This window comes from Colletotrichum navitas (assembly GCF_030913465.1).
Source record: "Colletotrichum navitas strain CBS 125086 chromosome Unknown LY79scaffold_2, whole genome shotgun sequence".
NCBI lineage: Eukaryota > Fungi > Ascomycota > Sordariomycetes > Glomerellales > Glomerellaceae > Colletotrichum > Colletotrichum navitas.
In genome coordinates, this window is record NW_026850548.1 from 1,414,072 (window position 1) to 1,438,813 (window position 24,742).

Sequence of the window (24,742 nt, forward strand, 5' to 3'; positions counted from 1 at the left end):
TTGAGGGCGAGGAACGTGACCGCCCGCAGTTACATGTGGTTATCCATTAGCGCTGAGGTCGCATGTTTTCCTTGTTATTGTTGCCCTGGCCCGAGGCGGCGCGTTTCTTGTCGGCCTTCCTCCGTTCTATTCGTGCGATTGCCGCGGCCCGCCGCTCGGGAGGCAGCGTGCTCTTTGACATGTTCGCCGCCATGTTGCTGGCATCCATATCTGGACCGCCAAGCCGGGCGAACCGATCTTGCAACAAGTCAATGGGGGCATTGTTATCCTTGCTCGCAAACCTGTGCCGCGGAGCCGGCGTGGTTCCCGACGGGATCTCGGTCGAAGTCACGATCCGTTCATTCAGATCAGCCCCAAGGTATTCTCTGTTGCGAGGCGACCTTGGGATGAATGGCCGCCACTTAGGCTTGTCCAGGTCGACGCGGTTGGAGAAAATTTCGGACTGGGGACGTCTCGGGGGCTCCTTTACGAGCTCCTCCTCTTCTGAACTTAGAGACTCGTCGTCTCGCTGATACTTGTCCCGAATATTCTGGGACCTCGTTGCGTTGAGCTTCTTGCCGAGGGATTCCACCAGGTCGAGGCTTCGCCGGTTGGTATCAACCGAGGGCTTCTGGGCCTTACTGGTTACAGCGAGGCGGTCGTTGTCCTGCGCCCGATGCTCCCTTGCAACATGCTCGCGGTCAGCCAGTGAAGTGGCTGCAGCCCTGGACTTGGATGCCTCGCCTGAGCCCGCCTTGAGCGTCTTGATCTCCCTCTTCAGCTCGTTGATTTTATCGGTTGCTTTCTCCAGGATGTGTCGGGTATCTTCTTGCGTGGCTTCGGCATCCGTCCGGTAGGCCTCAAAATCCGACTTAAGCTTGCGCAGCTCTTCGTCCTTCTGTCGAGTCGCCTCTTTCAGTTCTTCCACTTCTTTTCTCGATGAGGTTGTCTCTTTGTTCAGCGAGGGCTGTTGTTCGGCAAGCCGCTTGTTCTCCTCGGCGAGTTTATTCGCCCGTTGCTCGGCAAACAGGAGATCGGACTTCAATCTCTCAACCTCCTCTCGCAACTGGCCATTCTCCTTGATTTGAGCTCTGGCCTTTCTCAGCTCGCGCTGCGTCTCGAGCAGCGCTTTGTGGGTGCGTGGAGAGGCGGCCTGCCTTCGGCGTCTGCTCCGCGCATCTCCTTCATCCTCGTCTCCGTCACGGTTACCCAGCAACGCTTCCAGCTCCTTTACCTGTGTTTTGTACTCCACAGCGACGGCCGTCTGCTTGGCCAAGTCCTTCATCAGCTGAGGGTTGTCCCGTTCCTCGCCACTGGCGCGCTTCGAAGCAATTTGCGCCGCCATCTCGGAAATCCTCATCTCCATCTGCGCAACTTTCTCTTGCTCCTCCTTGAGTTTCGCGTTCAGGTCGATGGCTTCGGCATCCTTCATCTTGGCGTAGGATTTCGCCAGTTGCTTGTACTTGAGCAGTTTTTCCATCTCGGCTTTAGCGTCCTGGTGATACTGCTCAAATTCCGACTTCCAGTATTTGCCCGACCGCGAATGAGGCTCGTTAAGGTCTATCGTCACGTCTTGTGTGTACTGATCGTCGTCGGCCTCTTCCCATTCATCCTCTGCGTCGTCTGCCCTCGTTCCGTTAGCGCGTGTCTGGCTCCTCTCTCGCAGGTTCGCAGTCCCCTTGTTTCGTCGAGAGTTCTCCATTGCCTCTGTCAACTTGGTGCGCTTGCTTGCGGAGTCGCTGCCCGAGTCGGTAAAGCTCTCGGGGAACTTTCCAAGTCGTTCGTCGCTCTCTTTCCCTTTGCCCTTCTTGTCGAATTTCTTATTATCTAATACGTCGTGTCCGAACGAAACGCGTTTCCGTCGGGAAGTCCCGGTCCCGGGAGTAAGGAGAATGCCCTGAGGCTTTAACGGCGTCCGGGACTCTGCGTCGGAATCATCTGCGTCCCTGCGATGCGCCATATTCGCGGTGTTGTCGTCGCCTGGTCGTGCGGGAGTCCCAAAGATGGCATTTTTCAGCGCGCGGGCAGCGAAGACGGGTGCGGGCGTGTCTGGTTGCTCAATCTGCGTCGTGTCGTCTACGACGAAGTCAGAAAAGCCTCCAGAGGCGATTGAGGCGCTGCGGGGGGTTTTCTTACCTGCGTTTGCTCTGTTTCCACCAGGCGCGCCCTCCAACCCTCGTCTCAGAACCCAGCCCAGCATCCTAACTTTTGTGTGCTCCTGACTATTGGGGGGGAAAGAGTATGATTGTGCCAATGAATAGATGGCTACGCGCGGATTTGAGCTTTCTAATGTAGCGCGGAGTTCGTTTGACGAGATCGCATCACGCGTTCGTGTCCTGGCGGGTCGCAGGTCTCAATTAGTCGTGGTTTTGGTGATCTGACCGCGGCGAACAGATGTGGTTCTCACCTTGTTTACTTTGTTACCGCATGTGGACGCCGCGTCCCTGGTTTGTTGGTCGGATCCATATAGTGTTTTACACCGTATGTGAACTGTACGTACCTCTTGTCTAGCACCCCTCCAGCTTTCGGGTTCTTCAGAACCATGGTGCCCTGGCCCACTGGGAAAAGGTACTAGGACGATAGGCGTCATCAGTGAGGGGCATTCGCCTATCATCCGAAAAAACCCCCCCACTTCAAGTCTGGCCGACTGAAGCGCCACAGCTACCGTTGAACGGCAGGGAGGCCTGATGCGCTGTCACAGTATACGTTTATATCCACCGCTATCAACCTGGGTTTCGTCTTTTCCCTCCCTTCTTAGTGTGTCATCCATACATATCACTCTATACTAAAACAGCATTGCCAATTTTACACATTATGGCTTTCTTGTAACGAGCGTCACGGCTCGCGCTGTGGTGATTCGTCAAGCTCTTTCTCGTCATTTTCGATATGGCGTCGAAAGCATCCGGGGTGTGGAAAAAGCCCATCAACCAACCTCAGACAAACAAAGATGACTCAAGCTTCCCGGGACTCGAACCAAAGGGTCCCGAAACTGCCTCCAAGATTGCATATGAGGAGCTTCAACAAAATGAGCTCATCGCCCTTGAAGCCATTTATGGGGAGGATTTCGTGAGGCATGCAGAGACACCAGGTGCTTGGAAGGTAAAGAGGACCTTATCGCTGTCCTTGGAGGCTCTTGTGGATAAGGATAAACGGTGCTGACACTCAACCAGAAAGCAGACCCTTCATTCGATGTTCGCATCAGGGCGTCATCAGATGAGGACTTTGCCGTCACTCTGGGTGTAGTGATGACTGCTACGTATCCCAAGAGCCCGCCGCTACTAACTCTGAAGAACACTGGCGACCTCCGTGAGGCTACCCTGTTCAAACTTCAGAAGTTCCTCGAGACTCAGCCCAAGATATTTGCAACTGAGGAGCAAGAGATGATGGATCGCATTGTAGAAGGGATCAGAGATATCCTCGAAGACGCAGCTCAGGCCAAGGCAAAGGGGCTTGAGCTCCCCTCACTTGAAGAAGAGAGAGCAGCCCACGAAGCCTTGCTGGCCAAGCTAGCCCAGGAACAGAAAGAGGAAGAGGACCGCAAGAGAGTTGAAGAAAACAAAGAGGAAGAAAGAGTGCTCGGTGGATTGTTGCAGGTTGAGTTGAAACGCAAGAAGGATAAGGCGAAGGAGACGCGCAAAAAGAATCGACCAAACGGGCTGCCGTCTCTCAACACGATGGACGGCCCAAACAGCCCCGGAAGTGGTCGCATAATCTTCGACAGGCCCTGTCACACGACGGACAAGACTGGAAACATCATTTCTTTCCAGGCTGTGTTCGGAAAGTCCGAGGTCGCCAAAGGCCCCGTTTCGACTGTCTTCTCCGTTTGGCCTGTCGTCGGCGACGGGCAGGACTGCCCCAACTTGGCGCTCAAGGAGACTGTTCTTCGCACAACTGCAAAAGAAGACGCCTCTGTCTTCAAGAAACAGATTCAATCTCTTGAAAGCCAGCTTGAGGCACTCAAGCTAGTGCGTCACCGGAACCTGCTTGAGATTTTGGACTTTCGGGTGGAGCGGGAGAAGAACAACACTGCAAAAGTGCTCGCAAGTCTTTGGGCCGTCAGCGTCCTCACCCCTAGTGCTGAGAAGGGGTCTCTTGCTGAACTTCTTGATTTGGCTGGCCAGTTGGATACCAGTAAGGTGCGTGCTTGGACACGAGATCTACTTGACGCTCTCAATTTCCTGCACAACAAGTCTTTGGTCCATCAAGACATACACGCAGGAAACGTCTTACTTTTCCGAGAACAGACAGGGGAAATTGTGCCAAAACTTGCAGACGCAGGCTATCAAAGAGAGCTGCACAGCATCTCGTCCAAGGGTCATGCGCCGCTAGGACTGAGATCTGCGAAGTCTGCTTACTGGCTGCCGCCAGAGACTGCCGCGCTGTCGAAGCCTCATTATACGCAGAAAACGGACATGTGGGAATTTGGTATTGTTTTTCTGCAAATGATATTCGGGCTTGACGTGCCTCAGAAGTATCATTCACCTTCCTCTGTGTCCGATTCAATGTCTCTGTCGAGACCTCTACAAGAATTGGTCACAAGATTCTTCAAGGCAGACCCCAAGAAACGGCCTCGCGCTTTTGAGCTTGGATCTAGCGAGTTCCTTGCCACGGATGCGCCTGTGATAGTGGAGGATGATCCTGCGACTAAGTCAAATTATCATTCCCTTAACACGTTGTCGCCCATACCCCCGAGGTTGAGACGCGAGTCGACGAATAGAACTCTGACATCGTCGAGATATCTGGAAGACTTTGACGAGGAGGGCCGTCTAGGTAAAGGTGGTTTTGGCGAGGTGGTAAAAGCCCGGAAAAAGCTGGATGGACAGATATATGCCATCAAGAAGATCAGTCAAAGATCACAAGCGAGCTTGACCGAGATCCTGAAAGAGGTTCGTCTGCTGTCTCAGCTCAGTCATCCAGCCGTGGTTCGATACTACAATACCTGGGTTGAAGAAGTTCCAGATCAGTCGGACACAGAGGGTGAGACCTCCACTGATGATCTTAACACGGAAGATTCCCACGACACGATATCTCAAGGCGCCGCTATCAACCTCACCACAAGCACAGGTGGTCTAGACTTTATGTCGTCAAGTGGCTATCCCCAGGTAGAGTTTGGCTACGATGATTCGGACGCTGAAGAGGACTCGGACGAGGAAGAGGAGGATGACGAAGACTCGGACGAGGAAGAGGATGAGAGCGACTCCGATTCTGACGACAGCAGTCAGGCGGTCGGGCCTGGACCGAGGGGGAAAGAGATATTGAGGAGAAACCATTCGTACCGATCTTCCAGGACCGTTTTGTATATCTCCATGGAATACTGTGAGAAAAGGGTAAGCTACATTGCTGTCAACGGAGAGTCTGAACTGAAAAATGAGGGCTTGACTGACAACCGTAGACACTGCGGGATTTGATTACAAGAAAGCTGTATCAAAACACACCGGAAATATGGCGCCTGTTTCGGCAAATACTCGAAGGTCTTGCCCATATTCACGGTCTCAGCATTGTCCATCGAGATCTCAAACCCGAGAACATATTCATTGCTCATAGTAGCGATGGAACGGACAATGTCAAGATTGGCGATTTTGGACTGGCGACCAGCGGCCAATTTGCCGCTGACAGGGTCATGTCTAACACCATGGAGTCAGATGACTTCACCAGAAGCATTGGGACTACTTCTTATGCCGCACCGGAGGTACGATCAGGGTCTAGCGGAATGTATAGTGCCAAAGTCGACGTAAGTTTGGTCCCCCAAATTCTGTTCCCACCCCACTTGTGCTGCTGTGGTGCTGATGTCGCCCAAGATGTACTCTTTAGGTATAATCTTCTTCGAGATGTGTTATCCCCCGATGCTCGGTATGCAAAGAGCCGATGTTTTGGAAAAGCTTCGGCAACCCAATCCCACGCTTCCTCCGGACTTCAAGCCTGCAGATCAAGTACAGACAGATATTGTCTTGTCTCTCGTAACACATAACCCGAAAGAACGACCTTCAAGTGCAGAACTGCTGCAGAGCGGAAAGCTTCCCGTACAAATGGAGAGCGAGACCATTAGGCGCACGCTCGCAGGTCTCGCAGATCCTAGCTCACCGTACTACAAGAAGATGCTGTCGACCTTGTTCTCCCGGCCACTGGAACAGGCCAAAGACTACGCTTGGGACATGCACGAGACGAGCCCTAGTCAGGCAGACTTACTGAATCAGAGCATCGTGAAAGAAACTCTGATATCCATATTTCGCCGACACGGAGCTCTGGAGTGCCAGCGAACTTGTCTCTACCCGCGTTCCGCTCATTATGCCGAGAATGTTGTGAGTCTTCTGGATTCGAACGGAACAGTGCTGCAGCTCCCTTTCGATCTCACAATGGGCCACGCAAGGATGCTTGCCAAGGGCAGCGGAACACCGGGCGTCCAGCGAACCTTCACATTCGGCAACGTCTTCCGCGACAAAGGGGACACCGGGCAGCCTTACATGCTCGGCGAGGTCGATTTTGACATTGTCACGACCAATACCCTCGATCTAGCGTTGAAGGAAGCCGAGGTTCTGAAGGTGCTCGACGAAATCATTGCGACCTTCCCCTCGCTGTCCTCCAGCCAGATGTGTTTCCACCTTGGACATTCCGACCTGCTGCAGCTCATATTTGACTACTGCCGAGTCGAGCATGGGTCACGAAGAGCCGTGGCAGACGTGCTCAGCAAACTGAATATCCACCACTGGACATGGCAAAAGATCAGGGTGCAGCTGCGGTCGCCCTTGGTTGGCCTATCAGCGACCAGCGTGGATGAACTACAGCGATTCGACTTCCGAGGTGGGTTGCGAGCAATGGATAATGTCGACGTGGGAACTAACAAGGCGCAGATACCCCGTCGAAAGCTTTCTCGAAGCTCAAGACCATTTTCGAGGGCACCGACATGTACCAACGTGCTTCTTCGACCTTGGCGCATCTCAGAGAGGTGTCAGAATATGCTAAACGTCTCGGCGTTGCAAGCAAGATTTACATTACTCCTCTGAACAGTCTCAAGGAGAGTTTTTACACCGGGGGAATCCTGTTCTCATGCCTCTATGACAAGAAGGTCAAGGATGTTTTCGCCGCAGGTGGCCGATACGACAGCCTCATCAAAGAGAACCGTCCCCGAATCGGCAGCCATTACGAAGAGCGCCACGCTGTGGGGTTCAATCTATCTTGGGAGAAGCTTTCCAGGCCCCCCAAAAGCGGCGGGAAGGCGTTCCTGAAGAAATCGGAAGAAGAAAGCTACAACATCTTTAACAACGCCAAGAGAGTAAGTCCCGAGGGAACGCCCCCCCCTATCTTTGGCATATTGCTCACGTTCTCCGCAAGTGCGACGCCCTGGTGGCCAGCTTCGATGCCGCTGCCCTGCGGTCCACAGGAATAGAAATCCTGCAGACGCTCTGGTCGCACAACATTAGCGCCGAGCTTGCTAAAGACGCACGCTCACCGGAAGAACTGCTGTCCCGAAACCGCGACGAGGGCTACTCGTGGATTATCATCATCAAGCAGGATGCGATCCTGAAGGTAAAGACGATGGATAAGAAGGACATCCCCGACGTCGACATACCGATGGCGCAGCTGTTATCGTGGCTGCGGGGTGAGATCCGGGAGCGGGACTCCAAGTCCGTGGCTAAGTTGAGGAGCAACACCCAGCTGGCCGAGACGGGCGGCACAGCGGAGGCGCACCAGGAGCAAGACGTGCGCGTGCTGACGGCGCAGACGAGAAGCAAGAAGTTCAATCGGAAGACGGTCGTGGAGCAGGCGCAGGTGAGCGCCGCCAGTCTGGTTCACTCATTCCTAGACGGGCCTATTCTGGCCGTCGAGACGACAGACCAGGTGATGGAGCTCATCAGAGATACGTGCTTGTCGGACGGGGAGAGCTGGCGCAAGGTGGAGCACAGCGTGACGACGGCGGAGAAGAAGTACGTGCGGGAGATCCACGACATGCTACTGAATTGGAAATGGGACTGGGAGAAGAAGACTGCCAACCGGCATTCGTTCCTGTACAACTTCAGGACGGGGAACTGCATCTACTACGACCTGGGGGCGTAGCAGAGGTTGAGCTGCTAAGATAAAGGATAGCCGCCAGAGGGAAGCATTCGCAACAAAAACAAAAACTACTCTAATGAAGTAAGAAGCATTGAGCACACCTCTCCTCGGACCTTGGGAGTCGTTACCAGTAGCCTCGTGAGTTTGGGATCGGCCCGTAGTTGCTTGCAGTCGGGGGTCGGTGCCAAGGGACGATGTGCTTCGCGGGGCACACTCAAGTTGCACGGCTTAGCGGGACGATCGGACAAAGCATTGGGTTCATGGGGTTCGAGTTTCCCCTTGAATGGTGGGGGGGGCGGAGGCGGAGAGAAGCGGCTGCGCGCGACGCTTTGTTGGGCCTCCTGGTTTGTACATCATGCACTGGCCAGACTCGCGGTCAGGTACCGAAACGGAACGCAGGTCGGATTAGCTATGGGCTCATCGAGGGCAGGGAAGATTCCGGTTCCTGGCCGACATGGAGCGAATGAACGTTAAAAGAGGGAATCGCGAGGCATCCGCGTCCTCCCTGCCCCAATAGCTAAGGGTAGCCCCGTATGTATGGTAGGCTCCCTTGTGGACGTTTTGAAGTCATTGCAGCAGGTTTGTTGAAGCGATGGCGCAAGTGATTCCCGCAATTGGCTAGCTACCAAGGTGCATTTCTTACGTGATGCAACTGCAACGGGGGGGCATTTGAGAAAGGGGCTGAAAGGCACGGACAACAAAGAGAAACCAGGCGTGTTTGCGTAGGGAGCGAGCAACTGGCGAATCCGGAACAGTCGACGTCTAGCCCTTTGCAGAGGACTTGTTTTATTTGTTACGGAAGTTGCGGGATTCCACTGGCTTCGAGTTGAAGATTTCGAGGGTGGTTTCGGTGAGTTAAGGTAAGCACAGGCATAAATAGGAGTGACTGACATATAGGTACCTAGCAGCAGCGGCAGCACTGGGTGGGGTGGCGCCTGCCTCGTTCACTCTGACACTGAGCCGACCGTCTAAGTTACCTAACCAAATGACGAGGTGCCAAGGACAGGACAGCAGAAACAGGCGTCACCCTGAGCCGGCCACGGATCCGAGACACGCTGCGTGACCTCCTCCTCGGGCTGCCTGGGTACCCAGTCTAGGACTCTTGGGGTGGTCTGTCCAGGTAGTCTAGGTGCCCCGGTGTGGTGCCTCGACTTGGTCCATGGTACGCATATGCAACCTTGATAAATCGCGACAGACGCCTCAGCGACATCGCAGTCTCTCCTTTCCTCCCTACTTTATTGCCCTCCCCCCCCTTTGCCCTGATCGACCCTTTTTTTTTTTTGGCTTTTTTGTTTCCTCATTCAACTCTCAGTCCAACACCCCTCTCTCTTTCGACTCTCCCACTTATTAACCCATTGCGAGGCTTTTTCCCTCTTGGCTCTGCGTCTTCCTCCTCCGCCCAACTTAGACCCATCCCGACCAAACTAGAAAGTTGCCGCCCTTGCGGGTCTTGGCACTTCTCCTCCACGGCTCCTCCCTTTTTATCTTATCTCATATCCGCTACTTACCACCGCTGCTACCGCCACCACTTTCGAGTCAGTCCGGAGCTTAATCGAGTCATCCCCTCGGCTCCTCCATCCCACCTGCCACTCATCCGCTCCTTCTCTCGAGCGGTCACACGACTTGTGTGAGCATTTGCAGTGTAGCCGCCACACTGCCGACACCCCAACGGCGCTTTTCCCGAAACCTTCATTATTGCGTCCGCATGCGGGAACCTTCTGGTGTCTAGGGGTTTTCTCTCTCGTTTTCGCCGAGAGCTTTTGTATACTGTCTCCGAGTCTGCAATCTTTCCTCGATATACTGCACCACCGCGTAACGCGCCCTTCTCCACCGCCACAATATCGGACAGACAGCGTCGTTCGCCATGGCACAAAAGCGACTGATGAGCGAGTTGCAGACGCTGCAGAAGGAGAAGTGGGTGCACATCGAGGTTGACGAGAGAAATGTTATGTCCTGGAAGATTGGCCTCATGGTCGTCAACCCTGATAGCGCCTTTAATGGCGCCTATCTTAAGGTTAGTCCTTGCCTCGCCGCTGCGGATTATACGATCACCTCCCCTAGCCGAGATGGGGCAAAATACTAACAACGATATCAGGCCGACATGACTTTCCCCCGCGACTACCCCTATGCCCCGCCAACCTTCCGTTTCCTGAACAAGAACATCTACCATCCCAACATTTACACCGACGGCAAGCTCTGCATCTCCATCCTCCACACACCTGGTGAAGACGAGCAGTCGGGCGAGCAGGCCTGCGAGCGATGGTCCCCTCTTCAGGGCGTCGAGTCGGTCTTGCGTTCGGTGCTGCTGCTTCTGGATGACCCCGAGATCAACTCTCCCGCCAACGTCGACGCGAGCGTTTTGTTCCGTGACAACCGACAAGAATACGAAAAGCGAGCCCGAGAGACGGTCGAGAAGTCCAAGAAAGACATTCCTCCTGGCGTGACGATCCCCACGACGGCGGATCTAGAGCCAGTGCCCCAGAAGACCATGGACGACGACGCTTTCTGGAACGAGACGGACGATGAGGGCGACTTCGATCTGGGCGGCAGCGACAGCGACTTTGACATGGACGAATACAACGAGGACGAGGACGACGAGGATGACGACAAGCCCTGAACCGGAGCTCGATCATGGATCTGACGCGGTGGATATCACCCCATTTACAGCAGGGTCTCTTTCTGACTTTGGAAGCGGAGTTTGCGGGTGGACTGATTATCACTGTTCCTCTCTATTTTTACCCATTCTTACTACACGCATGATGATGCATAGCGACGGGCCCGGGCGTTTTCACCAGCTGTCAGCCAAGCCTGTTTAAGGCCAAAAATGGATTTCACATATTATGATTTAGGCAAAGTTGGATCTCGGGGAGGTCTTCTGGAGACGGCTTTCCGCGCAGGGAACCGGAGGAAATCGCGTGTTGGCTCTGCGAGGGCACAGAGAAGTGGCGGACACAGTTGGGCGGCAATGATTAGCAAGCCAGCGAGCCGTGACAACGCACGAGGTACCGCATATAGACCAATCAAGCACTTAAATTGTCGTTTTCTGCACATACATCCCCAGCATAAGAACCAAACCGCTTGTTTTGGGGCATGCTCTCCTATGCCTCATTTCAAATTTGGTGTTTCGGTTGCCAGGGGAGGTATTAAGAAATGACTCTGTGCCAACTTTATGAGTGACGCAATCTCTTGCGGCAGCCGGAGCCACCCTTGAACTGCGGCTCGCCAGTGCAAGGAAAGGTTACTGAGCATGGGGGCGACAGGGAGCCAAAGCCGCGTGTGCCGTTCCAGTCTAAATGAGTATGTAATCAGGAGTCCAGAAGTCTCTATGCCAATCACGGCACTTGCCCCGCTAACTGACACCTTATGTGCTTGTCTGACAGCATCCTAGGTACTTTGCTATGTAGGTAGTCTTGTGCACCCAAAGTGGACGGAAGGGAAGAAACTCAATGGTCCAATCCACAGATCTGACGCGATAGAGCTCCTTTAAATGTTCGTTCTCTACCCCGACCGTGTATCTGAAATGGACTTTGATGGTCAGTCTCTGGTAGAAAGTGGTCGTCATGAAGCTCGAGGAATGAAAGTCACTGGGATGAGATAGTGGGGAAGTATTCCCTCTAATACGATTAGGTCGGCTGCACTGGCCTTCCCGTACGAGGGCGGCAACTCGCGGGGCTTTACCAGCACGACTCTCGGCGCGGCTTCCACACACCTACCTGCCTTAGCATTATCCAAGGCGTCCCCGAAGAGACAACGCAACGGGACGGGACGAATCCGAACCTATTGAGGGCCCTTCTTTCCTTTCGTGTTCTCTTGGAGCCCCTTCTCAGCGCTTTCCGTATCTCCTTTCGCACCCGTGCGGACGCCCAAACTCCCGGCCGTTCGACCTCCATTAGCACGCAGCAGCAGCTTATTAGCTGCAGTCCGTTTGACAGCATTCTTCCAAACATCTGACTTAGCTTCATGCGCCAGACTCATCACAACTCGACTACGTCTTTCTGATGGCCTTGCGCAAGCATCGATTATCCCTCCAGCACCGCATCTAATCGATCCGACCGGCAGATTCGATTCGGTCATAATAGCCCCCTCGAGGCAGGGTTCTACGCCATGGCGACCGAACCGACGTCAGCAGACGTCGCTCAGTTTTGCGAAATCACCAGTCTCGACCCCGTCCTGGACCGCAGCCTGGTTATTTCCGCCCTCAAGGTGCGATGCCCATGGTTGACGGGTCGTCAGGAAGCCCGCACTCTCTCGACGATACGCTGACGTGAGGACGCAGAGCAACACCTCTTTGGAACAGCTCATAGGCGAATACTACGAGGGCTCTGACGCGGTACGTGGCTCTCTGCAAACGCACCGGCATCGAAGCTAACAGAGGCAAAGTTTCGAAGGAAGTACACCTGGGACGACACAGCTTTCGGCGCCGGTCGCGAGGGAGAGCCAAACAACACGGGCATAGGTAAGTCGGATCGACACCGCAGTTGGAGGGGATTGCCGTGCTAATTCGTGCGTCCCAGCTTTCAATATCGAAGCGCCAGACAATGCCGTCATCCAAGGGGTCACCCCTCCGCCTGACACCGGATTCTACGGGCCCTCCGTCGGAGCTCCCTCACGACCACCATCGAGAACCAATAACCGATCGCCGCTTGGTAGGATGATAGAATGGACGGCAGGGGACACTACCGGTACTACCCTCCGTTCCATGAGGAACGATGGCTAACGAAAGGATACAGGAGCGCCCAGCAGTGCCGAGCAGTATGAAGAGGACTTGCAGCGGGCCCTGCGTGAGTCGCAAGCGGACGCTGGCTTCAAGCCGCAGGAAGCTGGCGTCACAGATACTGGCGCAAGCGCGACGTACTTCGGGCCGGCTAACAGGCCCGACTATGATCAGAACAGCTGGGCCATGGTGACAACCGCAACGACTTCGAGCCAAGCTGTTGTCGACGGCGACCCGCCACCCTCGGCAAGAAAGCGAGTCGAGGGTGCACCCGCATTCCTCATCCAGAAGCCCAACGCTCGCAACTCGTCGCAGCGGTTGGGTTCCGTGCTGACGATCCTCCACGAAATCCCTCTGGCGCGCAACGTTCTTCTACAAGCCGGCAAGCCAGCTGCCAGTTACGGCCACAATAGTGAATGGTGGAAGGGCCAGCCGATATATCCCCCCCACGTTCTTGCCGCCATGCAACAGGGCGAGCTCCAATGGTCGGAAGACTCGAAACCAGACTTTCACGAAGAAATTCACCGCTTGATGGCCTTCCTCGATCTGACCGAGAGAAGCTATGGATCAGTCGAGACCATGGCGGATTTGGTGCCCAAAACCAACTTCAGCCCTGAGAGACAATTCTACGACACTCTTGACGAGAAGACGGATGCAGAGGTCCTCAAGCCCATGACCCACGTTGCCTGTCCATTATCGCTGCAGACGTTCGAGCCGACGCAAGAGCCAACGCGGTTTGCGTTCCTCAACTTCGAGTTGACTAAAAGCCAATGTGAGCAAACCAAAACTCTCTATGATGCTTGGAACTGGATTGTCTGGCAAGAGTCCATGACGTGGGCGGAGCTCCAGCCGAACATGGGGATGGTTGTTCTCGACGACATGGGCGAGATAATGACCGTCAACATTGACGCTGAGGACCCTCCAGAAAAGCTGGAGATACCCGAAGTCTGGTACCCAGAACGTTATCTCGTGAGCCGGAAGGAAGAAGCGAGGGTTTTCCAGGAACACCTCGCCTGGATTTCCCGGGCTCTATACGAGGCTCGTTCGAAGGAGTTTGAGCTCACCAAATGGATTGATCCCAAGACGGACAAGCTCCATGACAAGGAGGAAATGCTGGAAAAGACGATCAAAGAGTACGAGAGCCATGTGCAGTACCTCGACGGGCTGGGTCGCTTTCGAGAGCTGCAAAAGCTCGAAAACGAAGATGAGAAGCAGTACACGCGCCTCGAAGATGTGCCTTGCGTCAAAACAGAAGCCGAGGAAGCGCTGGCCAAGAGCTCGCAACAGGTGGTTGACAGATGTGTGTGGGAGCTGTCTCAGCTCAGAGAGACGAAGAAAAGTACGGCGAGCCCCCCCTCCCTGGCGTCTCGAGGTTGGAGTTGCTAATCTCATTCACAGGACTTGACTGGGAACGCGAGAGACTCCTTGAGCGGCAACAGTTGGTCAGCAGCACTCTGCTCACAGACCCCAACAAGCCGGGCTTGACCAAGCCGTTCACCGGCAAGAAGTATCTTCTCAGGGGAATCGCTACGTCGCCGAACGTGACCTACGTCTGCAAGCGAGCCGAACTAGCCCTGATTGACATTGAGGAGGCATCTACTCCTGTGGACCAGTGGTGGCGGCTGTCATACGAGCAGGGCAGCGCGAACCCTGCAAAGGCCGAGGTAAGCCAGAAGAGCAGAAGCGATTAACAGGGCTCGCATGTTGACTCGAAACAGAAATACTCGTTTGAGCAGGTAATGGAGAAGATGTTTTGGGAGACTAAAGGCCCCCTCCTCGTTTACGCCACAGAAGACGCGATAAACACACCGGCATCGCCTCTGTCGGACGCCCTCCAGCGATTTGCTCGGGCAGAAAATAAGAACTTCAAACAGGAACTGAACCAAGAAAGCATGGAGGAGAGCGTACAGCCGAGGAACACAGACATGTCGCCAATCTCGCCATCAAAGAGGAAGTACCGCTCAGGCAGTGTCGACTCTATGGCCACCAACCGAGCCTCCCTGGGGAACAGCGACACCAACTCAAGAGCAGGCGACTTTGACAACGATCCCTTTAGCGACGGAGACGGGACAATGGACACTGAAATGACGGACATGGCTTCGAGGCAAGGCGCTACGGAGATGTCCAGTGTAAGCTTGGCCGAGTTTATGCATTCTGGCGACATTGACGACACGGCACGGCCTCGTAACACCAATCCACTCAGTCCTGGGCAACATGGGCTTTCAGCCTCCACTCCCGCCGACGATATTAGCCGTACTGTGACGCCAGACAATGAGGATCAGACCAAGGGCCCGGAGATGCAAGAGAGGGTTGGCAGTCCTTTCATGGCCAGACATTCAATATATGGCATGGCACACGACCCGAGGGATGAGCAAAAGACAATCAAGATGATGGACATGGAAATTCCTGACGAGCATCAGTAGCGCCAAGACTAGAGGGCATCACAAGAGGAACATAAAGGCACGCGGTGGGTTTGCGCAAACGGCTTAGGAATGATGAGCTGGGAGGCAAGGACACGAAGCAGCGTTGGCTTCTCAGCTGCCCTGCAGCAAACAACAGGCAGAGCGTAACAAAGCACTTAACCAAGAATAGCGGCACTTCGGCGCAATACCATTGTTTGATACCCCATTATGTCTGTGTCTGATTGGCATGTCTGGGTTGGATATAGGAAGCTCTGAGCCGTGTAACAGACAATTGCGTAGAAGGTTCTCGAAGCTTCCATTTCTCTCGACCAGCTATCCCCAAAGCCCGCAAGGATGGGCCTGCTTAGTGCGACGCTCGGGCCACGGCATGAGCCAGACTCCGCCATTCCCGCCCGGTAGAGACCCCGCCATTTTCGTCATTGTTCATTCTGGCGGCGGTGCGCTTGTTGCGACAGCCTCTATGCTTTTGCAGAGCTCAACCTTTGGCAGGTATACAGACGGCAGAGGAGGCGAGAGAACTATCTACTTGTGCAAGGCGCTTAGGCTACGGGAAGAAGTCTGAAATCATGCCAAAAAGACCTCACTTGATTAGCATACAACGGGTGAGCTATGCACATCCTTCGACCGAAGAACGATCGGGGAACAAGCTTGGGTGGGAACAGCCCCAGCCAGCCCTTCTGTGCTCTTCCATCCCATCAGCCCAGTGAGATCACCGATTTCGATGCCCCGCCGTCGGGTCCCAGTCGCAAAACCGCACGCACAGGGACTTGTCGCCCGCCGCCTGGCCAAGGCTCCCTTGGAATACCTACCTCTGACAGACGGGCACCGAACCTTCCACAACCAGGGCCTGTTGCTTCCATCCAGCGCCGCCGGAGGGCTTCTTCTACCACTAAATGCCCCGGGCGCCCCAGTCAATGCTTGGGCCCCCTTCAGAGTGAAAGGTCCTAGGTACGGAGGTACTTGGGCACACACTTACCTGCTTCTATTGGCCATTTCCTACATACATATCACGCACCCGGTCGTTGCTGCAACATCCAACCACTTCTCTTCAAATCTTCCTTATTTTTCTCCTCCTTTCCCTACCCGACCTTTATCTTGCTTTTTCACCCCACGTTTTCAATTGCAAACTACTCTTCAAGGGTTTACACCCCAGTTGCAAAAACAAACTCCCACGATACCATCGAGCACACTCACACTCGTGGCGATATCCACGAGCCCATAGGTTTGATTAAATAGACGACCGTACTATAGACTGCTACAATGGTCAAAGAAACCAAGCTGTACGACCAGCTGGGCGTGAGCCCCACGGCAAACCAAGATGAAATAAAAAAAGGCTACCGGTAAGTGGCAAAGCATCTCACGATGCCTCTCTCTTCCCCCCCTCTCTATTTCCGCCGCCGTTGTTGCCCAACGATGACGGCCCAACCTCCATTTGCCCATTTACGTACAAACACAAACGACCTTATCAAAGACAGCATCGCTGACTGCCTCGCGTGTACAGAAAAGCCGCACTAAAGTACCACCCCGACAAGAACAAGGACAACCCACAAGCCGCCGAAAAGTTTAAAGAATGCTCGCAAGCATATGAGATCCTCTCCGACCCCGAAAAGCGCAAGATCTACGATGACTACGGTCTCGAGTTCCTGCTCCGCGGAGGCGCCGCCCCGCCACCTGACGGTGCTGGTGGCAACCCCTTCGCAGGTGGGGGAATGCCTGGAGGTTTCGACTTCGGCGGCGGCATGCCTGGCGGTGGCGGTACACGCACCTTCCGCTTCAGTACCGGTGGAGGAAACGGAGGTGGCTTCAACTTCAGCTCCGCGGACGACGTCTTTGCTGAATTTATGCGCTCAGGTGCTGGTGGAATGGGCGGCGCCGGCGCCGGCGGAGGCATGGACGACTTTGCCGACATCTTTACGACCTTCGGCGGAGGCGGCGCCCCACGGGGTGCCGGCCGGTCACAGCGCATGCGCACCGGGTTTGGAGACGTGCCGCGGCCCAGAGAATCGACCCCCGAGGTCACGACGGTGGAACGGCCCCTGCCGCTTACGCTGGAGGAGCTGTTCCGTGGCGTAACCAAGAAGATGAAGATCAAGCGCAAGACGTTCGACGAGTCGGGCAAGAGGATGACCACCGACACTGTCCTTGAGGTGCCCATCAAGCCGGGCCTGAAGAAGGGCAGCAAGATCAAGTTCAAGGGTGTTGGCGACCAGGAAGAGGGCGGCCAGCAGGACCTGCACTTCATCGTGGAAGAGGTAAGTCGGGTGCTGCACCTAACATCGAGAAATTCTGCAAAGGGCGGATCACTAACAGCCGGCAGAAACCCCACCCGCTCTTCGTGCGCGAAGACAACGACCTAATTCACACGGTCGACTTAGACCTGAAGGAGGCTCTCACGGGCTGGAGGCGGACCGTGACGACCATCGACGGCAAGCAGCTCAACCTCGACAAGAACGGCCCCACTCAACCGGGAAGCACCGACCGGTATCCCGGCCTGGGTATGCCCATCTCCAAGAAGCCGGGCACGAGAGGAGACTTCATCATCAAGTACAACGTCAAGTTCCCCACGACCCTGACGGCGGCCCAGAAGGAGAAGCTGCGGGAGATCCTGTAAGAGCGTTGATGCGTAGACGTGACGATGTCCCACGCGAGACGAGACATTGTGTGGTGCGTGTAGATATGACACCAGCATGAGCGAAGACGGTATTGCGAGCGTTCGACCGCAATAAAACAGCTCATGAGGTTTGGGGGCTGGTTTCTCATCATGAAAAGGAGTTGGGGCGTATTCTGGGACACGGGTTTTTTTTTTTTTGTCTTTTTTTTCTTTTCTTCCCCTTTGCATGGTTTTTCTCCCCAGCATTGCGGCTGTTGCGAGTAGGCAAGTGCGGGTTGGTTTACCCATCAAAACGCAAGTGCCTGCGGACAAGTACTTAGACACTAAGCAACCAAAGATTGAAACATTGTTTCGAATGAATACGGTTCGCTCAAGCCCGTGACGGCAAATGTTTTGTTCTGCTCTGTTGCCCGAGTGAGCAGTTTTACGATATTCATGAGGGAACTAGAAGCCTGGTGTTCACGATTTGAGAGGAAGGAGGGAACAGGACGATGAAAGCTGGCGCCGGCCATGACGCAGCGGGTGGTTGAGATCCGACCTGCTCCGAAGCGCAACAAGCCGCTGTGCAATCGGGTTCCTCAGGCCGAGGAGACCAGTTGGATAATTACCTCGGGGTGACCGAGAACGCGCTCACCAGAATCAAGCAACGTTTCTTGGTTCCGAGCGGGAAAGGCGGCCGAGCGAGGTGTGCCCGGGCAGACTGTCTGACGAGACGGGGGGCTGCCGAACCCAGACGAGGTGGCCTGACCTCTGGCCTAGATGGGTTTAGTGAGCGTTTTTGGGCTCGCGCGCCCATATTTTCTTCGCGGCAACATGGGTGGCGGATGCGGGTGACGGGCAGGACTGCTGTTGGTTCACGTCTTGCAGATAAACAATCACCTCTTGCATGTTCGATAACGGGGGCGGACGGCTGGGCGGGCAGGTAAGCAGGCCCCCCGGTTTGCAAGAAGAAGAAAACACGCACACTTTAGAGCGGCCACAGTCCACTTGGGTACTTTACGGCTTTCATGTAAGCATCAGTTCGATGGATTTTCTCACACAAACTAAGTCAAATTGGCTATGGCCTTTTATACTTCTAGTCAGTTATCTTTCTTCTGTATTCGATATGTGTAGGTGCCGAGTCTACGGAGTACTTCTCGTTGTTGTTAGTCCCTTGCCCCAGTATATTAGAGTGTGCCTGTTTTTTCTTCTTCCTTTCCCCCCCGCAAACCCGGGCGGCAGGCTTGGTAGTGTCTACCTAGGTTGATACGGGGAGCATAGTGTAGTCAAGTAAAAGACCAAACCCATGATTGGTTGGAAATCCAACGCAACTGCCAAAGCCCAAAGGGATGGCCACTCCCCGCCGCAGAGAACAAACGAACGGCCAACCGCTTTAAATGCCGCTGCTTCCAAACAAACAGGAACCGTAGGGGACGCAGTGCGTGACGAATTCCGGTGTCAAAAGTGACAGGATGCCAGCCTCAAGAGGACGAGGTCTGGTTGAAGTGCAGGCTGAAACCAATCGTGAGATGATAATGCAAGCGAAGCATTACCAGGATCCTAAAAGAGTAAACGTCTCCAGCCAAAATGAGCGGTCACGAGAGGTGCTAACTGTATACAAACGTCTTCAGCTCTACGAGCTTGGGACTCAATTCTATTTTATCTGTCTCCCCAGCGCGCAGTAGCTATTAGCCAGCACACATCCGTTTTGCTTACCTACTTTCTCGGTATGTTGATTTACACGTCTGCTTGTGGAGGATCTAGTTCGTTTCACAGACAGGTTCATCTCTCAGCCCTAAGTCCATCAGCTATTGTCGCTTGAGGCTAACCTACTACCAGTAAACCAGAGACATGCAAAGGGTATCATCGACGCCGCCGTCTTACACTCAGGGGCTCCAAAGCACCTCATCACAGGATGACCAGGCTCTGCCGTCCTATAGGGATGCAGCTTCAACAGATCCGACAACGTCCCCTTACCGGCCGTTCCCAGCAGTGATGAACGGGATACTACTATATGACGGGAATGAAAACGCTCTTCTTGTGTGGTGCCTCCCGCGAAGAACGCCTGTTTATCGTCGAGATACACATAGGCCTCAGTGGAAAGGGGCCGCTGGGGTGGCGACACGGGATATTGCTACATAACGGAACAAGCAACAAGGACGCCATCATCGCGGCAGCCGGCGACGACTCACCCTTTGCTTCGCGGGCCTACGCATTCAACTCCGCCACTGTCGTCCACCTACCCCCTCTCGAGCCTCGGGCGAACATCCACGATATGGACACGGAGATGATGCGTGCTGGGTTGGTCGGGTGACGATGTCATTTTCCTCTTCTCCATCGAGGTCGGCGAGAAGCAGCACCGAGAACGTGTTGAGTGGAGGAAGATCAGGAAGGGGGAAAACGACGCCGCCAAATCGGGAGGATACAGACTCACACAAGTATCCAACAGGCACAAGGGGACTAGCACGAGCCGCGACGTGCCTCCCGACGCCGAGGTTCTTGCTCTGTTTTCGTGATCGCCTGGTTTGTCCAAGTTGATACATCCGTTTTCGTTGCAGCTCCAAGGCCGTGCGATGTCACTGGGAGACCGCTGGAGCCTCATGGTTGTGGTTACTGCGTTAGGGCTCTGGGAGCTTAATCTTCAACTTAGGACAAGCGAGACCGGGATAGCATTAGAGGGGAGGCTTCGGGGACGTTCAGCGGATGTAGGGAATTAGGTAGGGGTAGATATTAGTTACCGGAATCAGACAAGGTTATTCTAGACGTAGTGGTGCTACAATAAGTAAATGCCCCACAATGAGCGGCAACCCCGCCTGGGAGCACGTTCTCGTCTTTCTTCACAGGCCCGCGCGCTCTTTCTCCCGATTTCTCCGGTTGGAAGCGCAGGGGGAGGGAGGTCTGTTTCCTGCTGACATGCCCAGGACGAAGGCGGCGCTGCTGCTGGTGAATGTAAAGCGAGGTGAAGGGGGTCGTTATTAAGCGCAGTAAGAGGCAGAAAGAGGAGTGCCCATGCGGAGGGAGCAGATCGAGATGAAAGGCCCCCCGTGGGACAAACGGTTGGTTGCTGTGGCCCCTTCCGCCGGTGTTGGTATCCTGCTTATTCGTACTTGGTCTCCCTCTGCTCATCCGACAATCCCCCGGGCCTCGGCGACTGGCCTCGTCGCTGTCATCGTCGCATTCTACAATGGCACGCACGAGGAGAATGCCCGCGCTGTTTCAGTAACCACCGCATGGTGCGCTACTGCGATGGTTGTAAACCCCGCGGCTATGACGACACTCGACATGTGGGAGAAGGACTGCTGTGAGACGGCGCCCGGTGGAAGGAGGGGGAGGGGCAGATTAAGGCATTTGGTGGGGGTGCGACCATTCTAGGTTAGGTACCTTGGAGTGATTGGGGAGGGGGGGATCATGTGCGGCGCCGGTTACTCTAAACTGGTGTAAGACCATTTCCCCTTCGAGAGCTTTACAGCGCCTCCCATTGGGCTCTTTGGGACGACGAAAACCAAGAGCCGGCTTGGGGGAGGGAGGCAGGCAGGCAGGCCGGCTGGCCGAAGGAAGAAAGAGGAGGACTAATTGATTCCATGCCCGTTTTGGGTTTCCCTTTATTTCACTCATCAGTCTTCCGGCCCTTTTCCCATTTTCTCCCATTTCCCTCTTCCAATCCCAAGTCCAAACCTCGTCTCCAGTATCGACTGTCAGCGTAGTCTTTGTTGCTTCTTCCAGCTCTCCATCGTCTGGCGTTTCAACTTGTCAATTGGCCTCGGATCATAAGCTTTTTCGCTACGCGTCTGACTCGACATAGATCGGCGAACCCCGCTCTTGACGCTCATCATAGACGCAGCTCTCCACCTCGCCGGAATCCCATCCGTAAATACCGCCAACATGCCCCAGGTGAGTGTTGTGATGTACACACGCTGTGTCTGAGCCCCGGGTCGCGAGCCCATCGAGGCTGACGAAAGGCCTCCCTCTCCAGATCACCACCCTCCTGTTCGACTGCGACAACACGCTCGTCCTCTCCGAGGAGCTCGCCTTCGAGGCGTGCGCCGACCTCATCAATGAGATTTGCGAGGGCCGCAATATCAAACAGCGCTTCACGGGCGAGAGCCTGATCAAGGAGTTTGTCGGCCAGAACTTCCGCGGCATGCTGCTCGGCCTCTCCAAGATGCACGGCTTCGAGATGACTCCCGAGGAGCTCGAGACGTACGTAACGCGCGAGGAGGACGCCGTCATCGCCAAGCTCAAGGCCTCCCTCAAGCCCTGCCCTGGCGTCGACGAACAGCTCGAAGCCCTGCAGAAGAGCGGCAAGTACACCATGTCCGTCGTCTCGTCCTCGGCCAAGCGCCGCGTCTGGGCCTCGGTCGTCAAGGTCGGCCAGGACAAATACTTCGGCGAGGACGTAGTCTTCAGCGCCGCAACCTCGCTGCCCAAGCCCACCAGCAAGCCCGATCCGGCCATCTACCTGTACGCCATGGAGCAGCTCGGCAAGAAGCCCGAAGAGTGCGTCGCCATCGAGGACTCCAAGAGCGGCACCCTCAGCGGCACTCGCGCCGGCATCAAGGTCATCGGCTACGTCGGCCCCTATGCCGCCGACCAGCAGGCTGAGATGGAAAAGGTCCTGCGCGATGCCGGTGCTGTCATCATCATGAAGGACTGGAGCGAGTTCCCCAACGTCCTGGCCAAGATCGAGAGCGGGAGCGCCTGACTAGCCGGGGTAAAGATCCCGTCGTCGTTCTTGTAAGGTTGGGGGAGCGGTTTTCGCCGACGGTTACTGCACAAAGGGCCAGCCATAAGGGCCATGCATTTCGTTCTCTTCTGGTGTTCACATAGTAGCTAGACACTGCTGGCTCGCGGGTGCTCGACGAGTGCCTTCCAATATAGGTAGACAGGCCTATACAATAAAAAGAGAGAGAAAGAGAGAGACTAAAACCATTTTTCATGTCTGTCATCTCCGGTGGTCCATGAGAAAGCTGTTGACGCTCTGCAACGTGGCCCGGTTGGCGTTGGCCTCGGGGAAGGCCGTCATGATGGTGCCGAGCCGGACGCGGATCATGTCCTTGTTGAAGAAGGTGCTGGCGTCCGCCACGCGGTACCCGCCGTCCTGGTCGAAGCACCAGCAGTAGACGGCCAGCGCCGCGCCGATGGACAGGTCCCTTCCGGACTCGCAGGCGATGACCACATCGGCGTCGCGGTGCGCGCCGAGGTAGCGGGCGACAAAGGCGCAGATGTCCGGCAGCGCCTGCCGGAGGTTGCGGCTGGCGACCTTGTGCTTGCCCAGGCCGGCCTCCATGCGGCTCGGGGACTTGGTCCACGAATCGCGCGGCGTGACGTCCTGCGTGAGGGCGACCCTGCACGCGGCCGGCGCCTCGGCGTCGGCGGGGGCGTCGTCGTCGTCGTCGTCGTCGTCCAGAGGCAGCGGGCGGACGAGGATCCGCGGCGCCACGCGCTTCGCCGGCACGCCGCGCGGGGCGTTGCGCTTCCGCTCCGCGACGAGCGCGGCGACCGCGTCCGGGAGGTCGGCCTCGGGCGCGGAGAGCAGGGCGTCGGCGTTCTCCCAGAAGAGCTCGGCCGTCAGTCCCAGGGCCCAGTTCTCCGTGTCGTCGCCGGCGCCCTGGATGTAGCCGGCCTCGCTCATCTCGGCGCCGGCGACGCGGCGCGAGGCGGTGCAGCAGATGACGGGGTGGTAGTCGTCGAAGACGGCGCCGCCGGCGGCAGCGGGCGAGAGCTGCGTCTCCTGCGTCACCCAGAAGGACCGCAGGGGCTTGGCGAGGCGCGCGCGCAGCGGGGCCGGGTCGATCTCGAGAGACCGCAGGGCGGCGAGGAAGGAGGGCAGGAGGGCGGCGATCTGGGCGTGCTCCGAGGCCGAGACGACGTTGGGCGGGGTGAAGAGGCGGTCGGCGTGCGGGAGGTCCGGGAAGAGGGCCATGTTGAGGACGGCGCACCAGACGGGAATGGTCTTGCTCAGCGCGTCGGGCATTCCTGGGGAGAAGGTCAGCGGGGGCCCGAGAAGGAGGGGGTAGGGAATGGCTTACTCTTGCCTCGGCGTGTTGAGTCGACGATGATACATCTGTAAGCGGTCAGCGTTGCTTACTCTCAAGCGAGTTCACTGTCCCTCCCGCCTTCGCCGTCAAAAAGCCTACGGGCATGGAATTGCCAAGTTGGGTCGCGAAGTCGGAGTCATGCCCAACTCACCCATCATGCTCCCCGATGAGCTCGAGCAGGTGCAGGTTCAGGCGGCGGGTGCTGAACTTCCAGGCGTTGGTGTGGCCGTCGGTGCTCTTGAAGTAGGCGCTCGCGCGCTTGTCGGCGGGGCGGACGTACCAGCTGCCGCAGCGCTCGTTGGCGACGAGGGGCCGGCCGCCGAAGCACGCGGCGGCCTCGGCCACGAATTCGGCGTCCTGAGCGATGGACCGCAGCCGGTTCGCGATGGACAGGTTGGCGCGCTTGAGGTCCGTCAGGATGTGGGAGAAGTTGTGGCCGGCGGCCGTAGGGAAGATGAGGTCCGAGAGTGCGGGGGAGGAAGACGACGACGTCTGCGCCATTGTGCGAGGTGTGCGGGGGCTGGCTGGCGGGCGGGCGCTTCACGGTGGCTTGGTTGAGTGACGATACGGGCGTGGTGAGCTGGGCTCGCCTGCTTGAGTGAAGCTCTCATGTGAGAGAAATTTCATGTGTTGAGGCGATAGGGCACCTAGTTCGCACTGTTTCGCACAGACGGTTCACTGCAATTGCATTCATTCTCGCACTGTATATTTATCAATTCATTTTTACGAGATGGCAATCACGAATGGATCTAGTATAACTACAATAGAGAGAGAGAGATAGAGAGAGGTTCATGAGGCTCTGTCGAGTTGCCAAGCAGTCGTCAATAAGCGAACAAGGGGTGCCACGAGATCGAGTCGAGATTCGAGACATTGGAGTCATTGGCCGAGGTCTCACGTCCGTGCTGTATCCCTTCGAGGAGGCGCGTTTTTCAGCCGCAAGCTAGGGACG

At 55.8% G+C, this 24,742-nt stretch overlaps 8 protein-coding genes across 8 annotated transcripts; 6 read left to right on the forward strand and 2 right to left on the reverse strand.

The window, feature by feature from the left end:
- Positions 1-46: 46 nt before the first annotated feature.
- On the reverse strand, positions 47-2,179 carry LY79DRAFT_575396 (spindle pole body formation-associated protein-domain-containing protein; the record flags this gene model as incomplete). The annotated part of the gene is made up of 2 exons (XM_060559705.1): positions 47-2,055; positions 2,116-2,179. 2 exons carry the CDS (start codon positions 2,177-2,179, stop codon positions 47-49), a joined length of 2,073 nt encoding a protein of 690 aa, XP_060420355.1.
- A 686-nt stretch (positions 2,180-2,865) lies between these two features.
- Positions 2,866-8,031, forward strand: LY79DRAFT_665385 (anticodon binding domain of tRNAs-domain-containing protein; the record flags this gene model as incomplete). Its single annotated transcript, XM_060563061.1, has 6 exons — positions 2,866-3,078; positions 3,150-5,306; positions 5,372-5,710; positions 5,778-6,777; positions 6,828-7,249; positions 7,309-8,031. The coding sequence occupies 6 exons, from the start codon at positions 2,866-2,868 to the stop codon at positions 8,029-8,031; spliced, it is 4,854 nt and encodes a 1,617-aa protein (XP_060420356.1).
- Positions 8,032-9,892: 1,861 nt separating this feature from the next.
- On the forward strand, positions 9,893-10,645 carry LY79DRAFT_586342 (ubiquitin-conjugating enzyme; the record flags this gene model as incomplete). The annotated part of the gene is made up of 2 exons (XM_060560623.1): positions 9,893-10,042; positions 10,124-10,645. 2 exons carry the CDS (start codon positions 9,893-9,895, stop codon positions 10,643-10,645), a joined length of 672 nt encoding a protein of 223 aa, XP_060420357.1.
- Positions 10,646-11,635: 990 nt separating this feature from the next.
- Positions 11,636-15,278, forward strand: LY79DRAFT_150887 (ubiquitin interaction domain-containing protein). Its single transcript, XM_060551045.1, has 7 exons — positions 11,636-12,231; positions 12,305-12,358; positions 12,409-12,484; positions 12,543-12,710; positions 12,759-14,081; positions 14,141-14,406; positions 14,461-15,278. The coding sequence occupies exons 1-7, from the start codon at positions 12,133-12,135 to the stop codon at positions 15,163-15,165; spliced, it is 2,691 nt and encodes an 896-aa protein (XP_060420358.1). The 5' UTR covers positions 11,636-12,132; the 3' UTR covers positions 15,166-15,278.
- A 350-nt stretch (positions 15,279-15,628) lies between these two features.
- Positions 15,629-16,573, forward strand: LY79DRAFT_151278 (uncharacterized protein). Its single transcript, XM_060551048.1, has one exon. It carries the CDS (start codon positions 15,887-15,889, stop codon positions 16,385-16,387), a length of 501 nt encoding a protein of 166 aa, XP_060420359.1. The 5' UTR covers positions 15,629-15,886; the 3' UTR covers positions 16,388-16,573.
- LY79DRAFT_504879 (DnaJ domain-containing protein) lies at positions 16,426-17,776 on the forward strand (the record flags this gene model as incomplete). Its single annotated transcript, XM_060553554.1, has 3 exons — positions 16,426-16,505; positions 16,667-17,417; positions 17,483-17,776. The coding sequence occupies 3 exons, from the start codon at positions 16,426-16,428 to the stop codon at positions 17,774-17,776; spliced, it is 1,125 nt and encodes a 374-aa protein (XP_060420360.1).
- A 3,606-nt stretch (positions 17,777-21,382) lies between these two features.
- Positions 21,383-22,577, forward strand: LY79DRAFT_151038 (haloacid dehalogenase-like hydrolase). Its single transcript, XM_060551046.1, has 2 exons — positions 21,383-21,646; positions 21,729-22,577. The coding sequence occupies exons 1-2, from the start codon at positions 21,638-21,640 to the stop codon at positions 22,455-22,457; spliced, it is 738 nt and encodes a 245-aa protein (XP_060420361.1). The 5' UTR covers positions 21,383-21,637; the 3' UTR covers positions 22,458-22,577.
- LY79DRAFT_151104 (tRNA A64-2'-O-ribosylphosphate transferase) lies at positions 22,454-24,399 on the reverse strand. The gene is made up of 3 exons (XM_060551047.1): positions 23,945-24,399; positions 23,785-23,819; positions 22,454-23,731 (listed from the first exon to the last, which is right to left on the reverse strand). Exons 1-3 carry the CDS (start codon positions 24,292-24,294, stop codon positions 22,698-22,700), a joined length of 1,419 nt encoding a protein of 472 aa, XP_060420362.1. The 5' UTR covers positions 24,295-24,399; the 3' UTR covers positions 22,454-22,697.
- Between the last annotated feature and the right edge of the window lie 343 nt (positions 24,400-24,742).

What these genes read in the sequence shown, in the direction of transcription:
- LY79DRAFT_150887 (XM_060551045.1), top strand. Translation starts at nt 12,133, where the DNA reads ATGGCGACCGAACCGACGTCAGCAGACGTCGCTCAGTTTTGCGAAATC. An exon ending in TGGTTATTTCCGCCCTCAAG is followed by an intron (nt 12,232 to 12,304) that starts GTGCGATGCCCA and finishes GTGAGGACGCAG; the next exon opens with AGCAACACCTCTTTGGAACA. An exon ending in GACGGCAGGGGACACTACCG is followed by an intron (nt 12,711 to 12,758) that starts GTACTACCCTCC and finishes GAAAGGATACAG; the next exon opens with GAGCGCCCAGCAGTGCCGAG.
- LY79DRAFT_151278 (XM_060551048.1), top strand. Translation starts at nt 15,887, where the DNA reads ATGCCCCGCCGTCGGGTCCCAGTCGCAAAACCGCACGCACAGGGACTT.
- LY79DRAFT_151104 (XM_060551047.1), bottom strand. Translation starts at nt 24,294, where the DNA reads ATGGCGCAGACGTCGTCGTCTTCCTCCCCCGCACTCTCGGACCTCATC. An exon ending in CTCATCGGGGAGCATGATGG is followed by an intron (nt 23,820 to 23,944) that starts GTGAGTTGGGCA and finishes GACCGCTTACAG; the next exon opens with ATGTATCATCGTCGACTCAA. An exon ending in CTCAACACGCCGAGGCAAGA is followed by an intron (nt 23,732 to 23,784) that starts GTAAGCCATTCC and finishes CCTTCTCCCCAG; the next exon opens with GAATGCCCGACGCGCTGAGC.